At 34.7% G+C, this 14,322-nt stretch overlaps 1 protein-coding gene across 1 annotated transcript; it reads right to left on the bottom strand.

Moving 5' to 3' along the window:
* Nucleotides 1–5,895: 5,895 nt before the first annotated feature.
* LOC113341283 (nitronate monooxygenase-like) lies at nucleotides 5,896–7,679 on the bottom strand. The gene is made up of 5 exons (XM_026586216.1): nucleotides 7,476–7,679; nucleotides 7,062–7,370; nucleotides 6,808–6,953; nucleotides 6,493–6,718; nucleotides 5,896–6,397 (listed from the first exon to the last, which is right to left on the bottom strand). The coding sequence occupies exons 1-5, from the start codon at nucleotides 7,605–7,607 to the stop codon at nucleotides 6,170–6,172; spliced, it is 1,041 nt and encodes a 346-aa protein (XP_026442001.1). The 5' UTR covers nucleotides 7,608–7,679; the 3' UTR covers nucleotides 5,896–6,169.
* Nucleotides 7,680–14,322: the final 6,643 nt, after the last annotated feature.

Below are 14,322 nucleotides of genomic sequence, written 5' to 3'. Positions count from 1 at the left end.
CCTTTTTGTTTGTGTTATCCTACTGAAGATTTACATCTTCTTAGTTTTTCTCTCAACATTCAACGGAAGAAAAAAATGATAAGAACAACCTAGAAACAGATAGGAACTATCTTATAATTTCTATGACAATACCTAAACTGTAAGGCTAAGATTCATTTCTACAGATCTAATCAATGGTTGAAATTAAACAGGTACCTAGGTCCGGTACACTCCGGGACTTTTGATGGAACCGGTCCCTGTACTCATATACAACTTGTTCTTATTTATAGTCCCGTTCCCTGTACCGCCTTGTCCGGTTCCGATCCTATTTTATCCGTTCTAATCCGGTTTTCCGGTTCCGGTGTGGTTCCTGTGCAGCCCTACAAACAATGGTTATCCGTTTTCAATTTTTAAAATAGGATAATGATTATCTATTTTACAGATCATCCGTATTTTAAGCTCAAAACGATCGCTCATTACCCGGTTTTCACTTTTTGAGAACGGCTAATCATTACCCGTCTTCGCGCTGGGATTCCCAGAGACAAGGAAAAACTAGCAGGAAGTGGGAGTTTACGCCACAGTTTTTTGGGTTGGGAAGAGCTTGGGCATCTCCATAAGACCCATTCTTAAAGGCTGGGAAAGTCACATGGCTGCTATATTTATTTGGGTTATATTTGAAATCTCAAGATTTAAAGGCCTAGACAAATAAAGCTCTCACATTGAATGGTGAGGAAATCCTCGCTTCCTATTGGCCGAAACAAGATTTTTCTGGTTTTTGTGAAACCAGATTTTGATGAGGACACTTTCCGACTTATAATTTGTAAAAAGAAAAAACGCGTTGAAAAACAAATACAAACTCAAATAAGGAAAACGCAACTTTATGGTGTTTAGAATATAATGCGTTTCATGATATAAGCGTGTTTCCTAATCCTGCCAATTACGAACAAAGCTTGATATAGATTTCATGCACGTCTTGGACGAGAAGAAATATTGATAGCTAAACCTTAATCAAAAATAAATCTGTCTTCCTATGGCTTTCCCCCTCTCTCCCTATAATCTTTCCATCTCTTTCTGTCTTACAACTTTTCTTCTCCCTATTGTCTATCGATCTTTTCTTTCTCACCTATTTGTTAACAGGTACATAAACGAAAATTTTAAACTAGGTATGAATTTTATTTCTCTCTATCCTCTTTATGTTCGATGTTCTGTTTTTTTTTTTCCTTGAAGAATTGTCTTTCGTCTCTATCTTTGGCTCAATGTGGAGGGAGGACATAAGCATTATTAAAGCTAGGGTAACTTTCAACTAAGTATATATTTAGAATGTTTCGGGTGTCTTTGGTTGGTGCAGTAACTTTCTTATTATATGGCAGTAAGTTCTCGGACCTGCAATCGATGTAATCGCACTTTGCTGTAGAGTTTTAGTCTACTGCAGATTGTTTGAGGGACTTTGGTCGGTGCAGTAACTTTCTTAGATGACTGCAGTTCTTATTCTTAGGCCAAAGGCATTTCTGCAGGAAGTTCTTGGACCTGCAATCTCAATTCTGCAGGATTTTTAGTAAAGTTCCTTGCAAGGATGCTTCTGTTTTAGTTTTGTACTTCCGGGACTGATCTGTTGTTGTTGGTTACTGCCAAGGGAGGCTGTTTTGCTGCTGTATCTCAAGTGGTGGTGGCTGTGTTGGCGGGAGTTGATTTTTCTTCTGGTTGTAGGGTGTTGCAGTCAGTCAGTTTTCAAAAGTAGTTGTTCGGTCTCCTTGCAGTCTTAGTTTCTTGTGGTGCAGTCTCAGTCTGTTGAGAGTTGCATTCTTCTTCGTTCTCTGTTGGCTAGACCAACCTCTTGTGGTGCAGTCTCAGTCTGTTGAGAGTTGCATTCTTCTTAGCTCTCAACTTTTTCTTTCGAAAAAAAAAAAAAACAAGTATATAAAATATATACAAGGAAACCATCTTTGAAGCTTATCTATTTCGATACCATAGAAACAACGACGAATTAGAACTTTAAATTGTTGCGAGGCTCAGTTCCATGACTTAACAATAGCGATGATGATAATGATGGTAATCGCCTTATTAAAGATATTAACTTGAAGTTCATTGATAAAGATCTTTCCTGTATTTGTTGATCTCATCATAGCATCTCCAGGTGCTAGATTTCGAGATTTTTGCATCGAGTGTTACTAATGAACTCTTGGTTAATCAAACAATATGCAATCTTATTCGTGAAGGTAAACTTTGTCTCAACGTCATTTTTATTGTATATTATTTTCATGAGAAAACAAAAAGATTCAGTATATTTTATGGGGTTATTTTAGTTTTTGGTACTTACATATTGTCCAATATTAGTGTTTGGTCTAACATTTGTCCAACTTAGGGTTTGATATTTAAAAATAACGTTGACCTGTGTTGACTGTGTTTGACAAAACATTCAATTAATTCAATTTCTTAACGAAAGTCAGTATTTAACACATTCAACATAGATCAACGTTATTTTCAAGTACCAAATCCTAAGTTGGACAGATGTTAGACCAAACACTAATGTTGGATAAAATGTAAGCATCAGGCAAATAACCCTATTTTATCTGCCGCATACGCGTCAACCGGAAGAGTATGCTTGCCTATCAGAACATGCTAATTTTCTTTCGACTAATCAACTTATTATTGTGAATCCATTTTTTCCTACAATTATTAGGTTTTTTGATTTTTCATATACATGATTAAAACAGATACGATTGGAACATAATCTTGGAAATAATGGATGCCGTTGGATCAACTGCAGCCGATGTCAAAGTTGATTGGACAGTGATAAAAGACCTAGATACTGTGTAAGTAATCATCAGGTGCTAAACTTTTCGAGTTCGTGATTTTTTCCTATGATTTGGTTACTTTTTCTTCTGTGGCCATCAAAATTTCTTATACATTCAGGTAATGTACTACCATTGTAGTCTTTAGCTTACCGAATGCATTCTAAATCCTAAAAGTACAGTGGTTTGAGTTTGTGCCCTGCTAATTCATAATATTTGTGTACCATCGGTTCGTTCCAAGGAGACTGGTCGGACATCTGTGTAGATTCTATGGAATTATGACAAGCTACGCTATGGAAACTAAGATGTTGATATCATACAAAGGTAGGTCTTGCATGTCTGCCTTCACTTTCTCCCTCCCTAGCTCATCTACGTTGCCAGATTCATTGTTCTGGTGAAAGTATTATTTGTTTATGGAATAATATGACAGTTGCTGAAGCTTTATTTATGGGACATTCATTTTAATTGTGAACTAGATGAAGTCTCCTCACTGTCAGCTTGGGGTCACTTCTCCTTTGGTGAAAATGGATTTAATGAAAGGTTTAATGGAGAGGTTTTGGTTGCACTTCGTCGTTTTTCTGACGTTTACATGATGATTGATATGTTAATTTTACCCGGCCTTGCTATTGGAGCTTCCCAAGCTTTTGGAAAAAAGAGAAATACGTAGAACAGAAAAAAGAAATTTGTGTTGGACAAAGGAAGTAAATAACAACTCTATTTCAATGTTTTAAAAACCGGACCCGTCATCCACTCGGGAAAACTACCGGTTCAGGGTCAAGTGGGCTAACTAGTGGTTCACTGAGTCAAATATATATGGTGATACCTACTAATAATTTTTAAATAACACTAATCCTATCTAACATTAATTAGATAAAATCAAATATTTTTATTAGAATCAGTCAAATATTGATAACAACCTTGTTATAGGGGCGGCAAGGTTTATTAGAGGGGCGGCATTCCAATAGGACAAAAGGGTCATTACATGATCATTCAAGGTGTCCCTTATCAAAACAAAAAACTGGAAATGACAAATTAACCCTCATAATTGATAACCTAGTTTAGTGATGATAATCAAGTTTAATGTTAATGATTAATTTCACTTATATTAACTCAAAATCCAAACAAAATAAGATTTTAGAGTTTAAAAAAAAAAAATTGGAGATGGTAGAGAAGTTTTAACCCAAAGTGAAGGTCAATCTCAATCAATTGAAGAAATTAACCAATAAAGTGAAAACCCAATGCCTGAAAATGGACAAGTATGCTTCTAAATTAGTCCCAACTAGCTTTTTGTTGCTCAAATACGTAAAAAAAATTCAATTTCTTATATTTTCAGATCTAATTACAGTTGGCATTTTGCTCGTAACCAACCGTAATTAGGTAAAAGATGAATTACCAAACGTAACTGGTTAAATTTGGGGAAAACCCAATTGTAAAACCAGTTACGGTTGGTAAACTAAAATGGTTACCAACCGTAACTGAATAAAATTCTCAGATACAAGAATATATGATTGGTAGTTGAACTATTACCAACCGTAACAATATCAAAATATCCAGCTACGGTTCGTAATAGAGTTAAAATCAACCGTAACTCACATAAACCCAGAAACTTTAATTTCATTTTTCATCTAAAACCCTAATTTTTGATAGAAAATAAACTTAAATCGAATAAGATAAACTAAACTCTAACTGGATTTTTCAAAACATACTTCATATAAATCATTACACTACACTTGATTAATTTTTGAATTGCCGATTAATCGAAGACGATGAAATTTTGAGTTTTAATGAAGGTTATGGTTGATGGGAGGAGGAGAAGAGAAGAAGAAAGAAAACAAATTTTCAATTTAGTTTTGATTTAGGTTAAAAAATGGGAGGGTAACCTAGTCAATTTATATCCCCTTTAGGATATCCCCTAACCAACTAAAGAGACATTACTATCATACTGCCGCCCCTCTAATAAAACATGCCGCCCCTATAATAAGCTTGATTGGTAAACGTGGTAGTGGTTAGTGTATATTTGATAAGGACTTGAGGTAGTACATATTTGATAATCCAAGGACTTAAATAAAATGTTAATATTCTCCCGTAAATTCTTCCACGATTCTTTCTTATTCTGCTTCTTTCTTTTTTTACATTCTCCCTTCTCTTTTTAGAACGTGTCTCATCAGATGAGAGGAAAACATGATACTCTGTTTACAAGAAGAAAAAGAAGAAGAAGATTATCAAACTATTCTTCTTTCCTTCTTCATACGTTGTACTTCTTTTTATTATCTTTGAGAATTTTGTTGTTAGTATGGTTATTTATTAGGATATGATTTTTTATTTTTTTCTGGATGAAAAATAAATAGATCTGAAGATTGATAGATCTGATTCAATAGTGGATTTAATCTTTATACGTTTACAGGGTGTAGTTGTGTTTTTTCCCGTTAGTCGTGAGGAAGTTCGAGTGAGTCTCTCAAAATTACAATAGAACATCTCCACAGTGAAAAAAATACAATGAAAACCACAAAACTGGTAGATCTGTACAGGGTATCAGTCAAAATTGTCACTCTGTCTATCTAAGGTAAGGAAACGAAACCTTATGAAGTTGAATGAACAATAATTTGAGTCCAAATACACCACGTATTGGAAAAATGAATTTTTTTATATTTTTAGAGAAATAAAAGGAAATAAACTGCACCGTCGTCAAAAATCTATAAAAAGAAGCATATACATAGATGTTATACATGTTTACTATCCACACAATCCTTCCTCCACCTATTTGATCTATTCTCCTAGCCACATCAAATCAAAAATACGTCTTCACGGGACGGAGCGAGGCACATCATGTTAAAGAAAAAAGACCGGTGCGTAGCACGGGTACAAATCTAGTAAAATTTAATAACTCCACAAGAAAAAATGCATCTTTGAGCATTACATCTTTGTTGTTGAATGCATCACACAGGCTCAATTTGGTTGCCCCAAATTTCATTGGCTATATATCGAATTGTATACCCATTTGAGCTGTTCTTATTTGCATATCCATATGATTCTCCCTATGTGTTTGTCGATACATTTGGGAGAGGTTATTAACTTTTATTTTATTTAACATTGAAAATTGAGAATTAGGATATGCAGAGGCTGCTAATAACATTGGAATGTGAATTTACGAAACAAATTAAACGACACGAAACAAGAAAACAAGGATGAACTAGTACAGTTGACCCAACAAACCTAATTAAAACAATACCCGATCTGTAGAGTACTCCAACACCATACTTAAAGGAATAGAGTCTCGAACAACAATAGAAGGCTTGAACCATTTTGACCAACATTACACACACATCTCTCAATTTAACTTTTAAGAATCTCAGAAGAGACTAAAAAAGTTAAGCTTATTAATTCCAATCAAAATTCAGTTATGCAAGTGAAATGGCAGCAACTCCATCATCTATTGTTGCATACTTGTTTCCAAGTTCCTTGATGATCATTTCAGCACCCTCAATGAAATTCTTAACAATGTCACCCGCAGGAAGAATATCGTTCACATGTCCGACACCCTGTCCTGCATACATGACCATATTTTCAACTTCCCCGGCTGTTGTTTTGTTTGCTACTTGTCCTGCAAAACGACGTAAAACTGTTTCCTGCACACTCTCAAATAAAAAATATATAGCTAGTTATTTTCCTGATTAATAATAAATCGGTTAAATTAGGTTTAATAAGATTTATGTGTACGTACCCCTCCATAAATGATCGAGTATCCAATAATAGGTTGCTCTGCATTATTCTCAACATCCTCCGGCGCTGGTTTCCATTTCTGGTGGAAAGGGGTGTTAAGAACACGAGTTGGTGCTCTCCAGCTTTCACGACTGTATAGGTCTGTGTAATCGGTATCATCTCCAGTATACTTGAGCAGTTGTTCCTTGTAGTAATCATGTGCATACGACTCTTTGGTAGCTATGAATCTAAACAATACATCAACATTTAATTATTCCGTCAATTACGGTTCCTTGTAAATTGGGTTTCATATATATATGTACTTAATATCAATTACCTTGTTCCCATGCAAATTCCTTTAGCTCCAAGTGATATGGCACCCACAAAACCACGGGGGTCTGCAATAGCTCCAGCAGCAACAACTGTTATATTCTTGTCACCGATTAAATCGACGATTCTTGGAACCAAAGCATGCCAACTGACCTGTATATGTAGACACACACGAACCATAAATATAACGTGTGGTTAATAAATTGATACTCGTATAAAGATACGTTCAACCGTCTGGGAATGCAAGAGTTTTATACGTACATTGCCGATGACATGTCCTCCGGCTTCTACCCCCTGTGCGATGATACAATCAACACCTGCAGCAATTGCTTTTTCTGCATCCGCAATTGAACCAACCTGGTGCAAGATCTGGACTCCATTTTTATGTGCTTCATCCACCATCTCTTTGGGATAGTCCCCCCAGAAAACTTGCATGCATGCGAGTTTCTCTTCGAAAATTGCCCTGACAGTATGAGTTTGATCAAATTCCAACAAGATACCAGCTCCGAATGGCTTATTAGTGAGTTTCTTAGTATCCCTTATAGCCTTCAATGTCGCATCATACATATTCTGCAATTAAGAGACAATCATCTGTTAGTTTAATTAACTAATACTAGCACAACCAAGATTCACATAATAATATATAGTAACAATGATCAAGATATAAATGCATACAACAGGGCTAGCCAATAAACCAACGCCTCCAGCATTGGCCACAGCTGCAACAAGTTTTGGACCGGAAATATCAGCTCCCATTGGGGCCAACACGATACCGTTGTCCCATCCTAAAGCACTAGCGAAACCCATCTGGTAATACTAATCTGAATCTAAATTTAGATCTCTGAAAGTGTATACTTGCTAACTATTTGGGAAGGGAGATCGAAGTGATTTAGCACTGATCATCTCTCGCTATTTATAATAACTGTTAGAATACGAGCATCCAACTCAAAACCAATTGGCAATGAGTGGAGAGGCCCTAAGGGATTATAAACCGCAGGATCTTAGATTGCCCAACAATGTGGGACTAATAATCTCAACACGCCCCCTCATGTGTAGCCTCGTTGGGTCTAACACGTGGACAATTAAATCGGGTGACGCGGAGTAAAGGCGCGGTCTAATGACTCGTCGCAAATAGCCTGCTCTGATACCATGTTAGAATACGAGCATCCAACTCAAAACCAATTGGCAATGAGTGGAGAGGCCCTAAGGGATTATAAACCGCAGGATCTTAGATTGCCCAACAATGTGGGACTAATAATCTCAACAATAACTGTATCATATCAACCGCTGATGCGATGCCAGCAGCTTTAATTAGTTTAAAAAGACAACTCTGAGAATCACATGAATACGGTTATCGAATCGTTGATGAAGAAGATATCATATCATGTACAGATTATGTATGTATTCTGCCGATACTACTGCAAAATTATTAGTGGAAGTTTCGTGTTAATTAATTAGTGCTGATTTTTCTTACAATTATTAGCGTATGTTACGGCGTAAAGGAAGATCCGGCAATCAATATTATAAATAATAAGAAATTGATTAGATTATCTTTTTTCCTTCAATTGAACTACCATCCACGAGCTTCATGCTGATGAATGGAGTCTTGGTTCTTTGTTGCTTAGCATGCACAACTATAGGGCACTTCTCCTTTAACTATTGTCCCAATTAGTTACCATTTGAACTAGTGGTGCGCCTGTGCGAAGTGATATGGATCATAATAGTAGGTCTAAGAGTCATTTTGTCTCTGGTGTTTTTTCGTTCTTTATTCATAGACCACATATAGAAATTTAAATATTGGTCTCGACGAATATCAATTTTGGTATCTAAAAAATACTACATAATATAAGGAAACAAAAAGAACCTAGCTAATTGTTATTAGGTCTAAGAATCAAAGTAGAACTACTCGACATGAAGTTACATCAAAAGTTAATATATTACATAGTTTGTCGTCCATTTAACAGATGATATTTCATCTTTTGGGCATATATATAGAGAGTTTCATTTTGGTCCTCGATTTTGTTCGTCAAGAGATGCAACTTGTTTAAAAGCGTAGCAGAGAACTCATCAATACAAAGACCTAAAAGCAAAATAAAATGAGTAGAAGATCAATCCAAAAACATTATACAGATAGGCAACATTATATAGACATATTTATTTTTCGTTTTTGAAAAATGTTTGCTATGAGCTGAGGAATCTTTGATATACAAAATATCTGCCCTGCACGAACTATTCTAGGCCAATGATCAGAGGATAGAAAGAGAGAAGCGAGGTTTCTATTGGTGCCAAATATAACGGATATATATGTCGAATGCATATCCTTTGCTAAGTCTAAAGGATAATAATTTTGGCCTAAATTATCGCATTGTTTTAGTCGTCGACGCTCCAGAAAATTTTACCTTTAATATAACAACAATTACTGGTTAGAGTTCCATTGCTAACACGTTTACACGCCGTAAAAAAATGGAGTTAAAAAACGAACCGCTGACAGCTTCTATATATTATGGCCGAAATTTTCGATTATAAAAAGGAATTCAGATTTAGTAGGTGAAAAAGTTGATGCAAAAATAAAATAAATTGAAACTTAGCGTACCTTAGGATAGCATTTTCTTTCGTAAAATTGAAATTCTTTGTTCCCGGCAGAGAGATCTTTGCGATCTTTCTACAAAATGAATACGAAAAAGATTAGCTAAACCATACACGGGAACAGACGTATTTTTGTGGAATAGATAAACCAAGCAGTAATTTCCTTTACTCTGGCAGTCTTTGCGAGATTATCTGGTCGTGGAAGTGTGTCACAACTAATTGGCGGATATAAATTACTTCCCCCAACCAATAGTGTTTGCTAAGGGATGTTTTTGGGAGGCAAAAATACTAAAATACCCTTCCCTCAAATAAAAATCTAAAAACTTAAAATCAAAAAATAAAATCATATCCTCATTTCCATCTTCCCTTCTTATTAATCTCTTTTAGGGGTAGGGCTTTGAAAACTAAATATTTCCCATTCCCTTTTAAATTCTAAATTTTCCCCACCCTCTTTCAAATTCTCTTCTCTTTCTCTGCCGGCTCCTCACTTTGAAAACGATTTTATTTTTTTTAAATTCGGAAGTGATGAAGACCATGCCGGTAGTGATGAAGACCATGCCGGTAGTGATGAAGACCATGTCGGAAGTGAGAAAGACCATACCGGTAATGAGGAAGACCATGCCGGAAGTGATGAAGACCATGCCGGTAGTGATGAAGACCATGTCGGAAATATTTTTTTTACATCGCCGGAAGTGATGAAGACCATGCCGGAATTGATGAAGATCACGCCGGAAAATGGTACCGTCATGTTTGGTAACGAACATTCAATGCTGTAACTAAAATACGGCATGCTCGATAGAAATCTATCAATGTCGTAGTCAACTGAAAAAAAAAATTCTGGATACTTTACATCATGTGTCGGCAATGAAATTTAAGCAACATACTATGTCGTTAGTAGTACCGGCATGCTCGAGAATTAACTAACTGTGCCGGCAGTGGACTGATTAAAACCAGAAAAAAATTCAAAACGGAATAGGTTTTGAATTTCAAAACCAGAAAAAATTTCTACGAGACGCTGTCTCGCACTCTGCTAGACAGGGAGGGGTTATGCCCCCCCGAACCCCCTGGATAGCGTACCGACATAGTTTTTTGGTTGAATACCATGCTGGCTTGAATTTCAAAATGGGAGTAGGCTCGGTGCCAACATGAATGTGGTATGAATACCATGCCGGTATGGCTGCTTCCGGCATTGTATTCATACCACTCCATGCCGGCACCGAGCTTTTCAGCTGCAAAAATGGTGGATTCAAAGAAAAAAAATCAAATTTTCAACCTCTTAGCAGCAATTCACTGTTCACAATCATCCTCCATTTTCACCAAAAAAGGTTCCTCCTCAAATATTTTTTCCCTTCTTCTACTCTCACCTTACTCACCCAAATACAAATAAAAATACACATTAATCATTTAACAAATACTTTAGATTTTTCCTAATTATAATTAAACACTAAACCTGATTAGTGAGGATAGATTAGGAATTATATAAAATACTTAGATAAGGGGGTGACCCTGATTTGATATTTAAATCCAGTTTTTGTCCTTTTCCTCTATCCCCCAAAAAATTTATTGTAATTATTATTATTATCTTATTATTTTAAAATAAAAAATAGAGGAACAAATAATTTTTTTAAATATAATAGTAAGTGTACAATATTCTAGGCTAAAATATGTTTTTATTTTTATAATAAAATAACAAGGTAAAAATAGAGAATCAATTAAATAAAATAATATGGGCCCACAGCCTATGCTTTTCAAGCTTTTAAAAGCTAGTCTCTAGTAGCTTGAAAAAGCAGGCTTAAAAAAGAAGGCGGTGACTAAATGCAACCCATGGTTGGGTTAAATACAATCCAAATTGAACAAATACGTTTTGACTAAATACAACCCAGTCAAATACAAACAACAAAATATTCCAGCTTTAGGATTTTAGGGTTTCACAATCACTTGCAAATTATGTCGTGGAGAGTTCATATAGGGCACATAATCAATCAGAATTTGCGGTTATACCGCAGAGAGTTAGAAGTAATTCAGGTTTTTTCAAAGAAAAAAGAAAAAAAAAAGAGTAGTTCAATGCCCGGATCATTTTCACTACTGTTTGGTTCAAACAAATCTGAATTTGATTGAATTTTGATTTAATCAGAGACGGTAGAATCAAGTTGTTTTGATCAACCTCTGTTTTACTATCATACCTTAATTAAGATAAGATAAATCATACCCTAGTGTTCAACTTCCATTAACATAACATTAATCAACCCTGTATACGGAAGAAAGAGATGAAAGAAAGAGAAAAGACATGTTTGGCATACAGTTGTATTTAGCACTTTGGTTTGGTAAAATTGAAAAGAATTGTATTTAACCTAAACGTGGGTTATATTTAGTCACTGCCAAAAAGAAATGCTTTTGTTCAAAAGCACTATAAACTTTTTACCAAACACAATTTTTGGTAAAAATTTGTTAAAAAGTGATTTTCATAGGAAAAATCCCAAACGGGACTGTAGTGGTTAGTACCAACAAAGACGAAATGCTTGATATGGACTTTTTTTCCTACTAATGGTGGGCTAAATGATTTATTTTTGGACTTGCAATGGCCCAATTGAGATTTGCTAAAATCTAGGGTGGGCAAAAGCCCACCTTTGACAATTAGTTTCTCATTCTCCATATCATATTATTTAAATGTTGCTATTTTAAATCTATATCATATTCTTTGAAGATTATACACTTTAAAGAATATATAAATAATCAATTATATTTTTAATATGCTATATCATATTCTTTAAAGATTATATATTTTTAATAACTATTTCACTATTAAATTATATTTTATATACCATTTCAATTAAAAAAATAAATAAAGAAGAGCCAATATTAAATAAATATTTGATTTTAGTATAATTTTTATCCCAAACCATATGATTATAATAAAAATAGTTATTAAAAATATATATAAATATTTAATTATGCTTGTATTTATAAAATATAATAATATATATTTAAAAATTATGTATGTTTTTGTCATTTGTTAATAACAATAAGTGTTTGACCAAACACAATTTGATTATTTATTTAATCATCTTTAGCTTTTAATACATAGTTTACCAAACACTTAGATGCTTTCTTTACACACCGCAGCGCAGCACAGCACGGCTTAAAAGCGCTTTGCCAAAAGCCACGACATTACAAATTAAGCCTAAGCCAAACTTGCTTAAGAGAAGATCTGAAATCCCTTTTCATTTTTTTGTGTATGCTTTCCACCGTGTTTATTCGTAATATTCATTGTTTACAATAACAATAATAACAATATTAGATTAATAATCGAAGAAGAAAATAATCAGAAAAGACATGATATTCATCATCGGTGCTATTAAAACACATAAGAGAATAAAATTAGGGCATGGAGAGAAAACATTCATGATCACCTTCAACCCCTTTCGATTTCTTGTTAGACCGAAACAAAGTAATAAATCGTCTTAGGGTTTTGTATTATTAGTTGGTGGGTATTTGGAAATGGATGGAACTCGGTGATCAATTTAGGGATGAGCATGGGCCGGCATGGGCCGATTTTTAACTCATCCGCATTCAATCCAATTCACTACGAATTTCCGCATCCAATCCAACATCCAACGGATTTGCATCCAGTGGATGCACGGATGAACGAATTGGGTACGGATAATCCAACGGATTTGTTTTAGTTAAAATCTATAAAGAAGAAATAAAGCCAACATGGATGACTTCTTATAGAACCTACACATTTTATATATGTACATAAATATATAAGTGCCATGGACCACACTCCAAGAAAACACTTAATAATTCCTAAACTATCAATACATTTTCTAAAAACTATATAAATACCCTTAATCTAATGAGTATAGATGTGCAACGAATTTTCAAGGTTGCATCCGGATTCAATCCATAATCAGTTGGATTTCAAAAATCTCATCCACAAAAATACGGTTGGTCCCGGTTAAATCTGCGGATTACGGGCCATGTGCTCACCCCTAATCTAATTAGTGAAGCTCGGACTTAGTGGACAACAATTTCTGGGCAACTCTTGTGCTGCTTAAAGGCTTAAAGCTAATTCTGGAACCATTTTTTGGGCAACACCCTTTTTAGGTAGCGGGACATTATGTAATACGAATATGTACCCTACAGTTATAAGGGGAGTCCTAAAGAACGGAAATGGACTAACCTACCCTTAACCTATTTTAATTTATAACTAACCCAATAACCACCTATATATATATATATATATATTACCTAACTAAATTATTAACAAAACAAAATAAAAAACAAATCAAAATTATAACAAACTTATTACATTTACTTTTTCACAACCCATTAATTTTATAGGGCTCATCTTCTTCTCTTCTTCCCTTTTCCTTGTCGCTGTTGAATTAAAGAAATTTCCACAAACCCATTACTTGTGATTCCTTTTTGGTTGGAAAAATGATTAAGAATAATCAAATGAGTTGAAAATGGAAGTTTCATAGAGAACTTCGGCTAGGAATTTTGTAAAAAACTTTGTCTAACTAGCCGAACCTGATGGAAACGAAGAACATGAAGAACAATTCGACTATATATCGAGTTTGGCTACATCGCATTTTTTTTGTCCTGACCGAAATTTTCTCTGAAAAAACCTATATATTGAGTTTTGTTGCGCCGCAAATTTTTTTTCCTAACCGAACTTTTCTCAGAAATCAAAAACTCTATGAAAGTTGAGCTCGGCTACCTGTGTCTTTAGAAACATTAGCCGAACTACACTTGCAGATGAGTTCGGTAACCTGTTCTTCAGTTGTCGTAGCCAAACTTTATTTCCATAACTGAAGTCAGTTTATAAAATTTTCATTTTTTCAAAAGTTTTGGCCAATTCAAGCAACATTATCTAAATTTGAAGTATACCTATGTATCCAAAACCCTCATTTCAAAATGAACCATCTCAAAA

The sequence above is a fragment of the Papaver somniferum genome, unplaced genomic scaffold (genome assembly GCF_003573695.1).
Source record: "Papaver somniferum cultivar HN1 unplaced genomic scaffold, ASM357369v1 unplaced-scaffold_29, whole genome shotgun sequence".
In the NCBI taxonomy this organism is placed as follows: Eukaryota; Viridiplantae; Streptophyta; class Magnoliopsida; order Ranunculales; family Papaveraceae; genus Papaver; species Papaver somniferum.
This window is presented reverse-complemented; position numbering and strand designations above follow the sequence as displayed.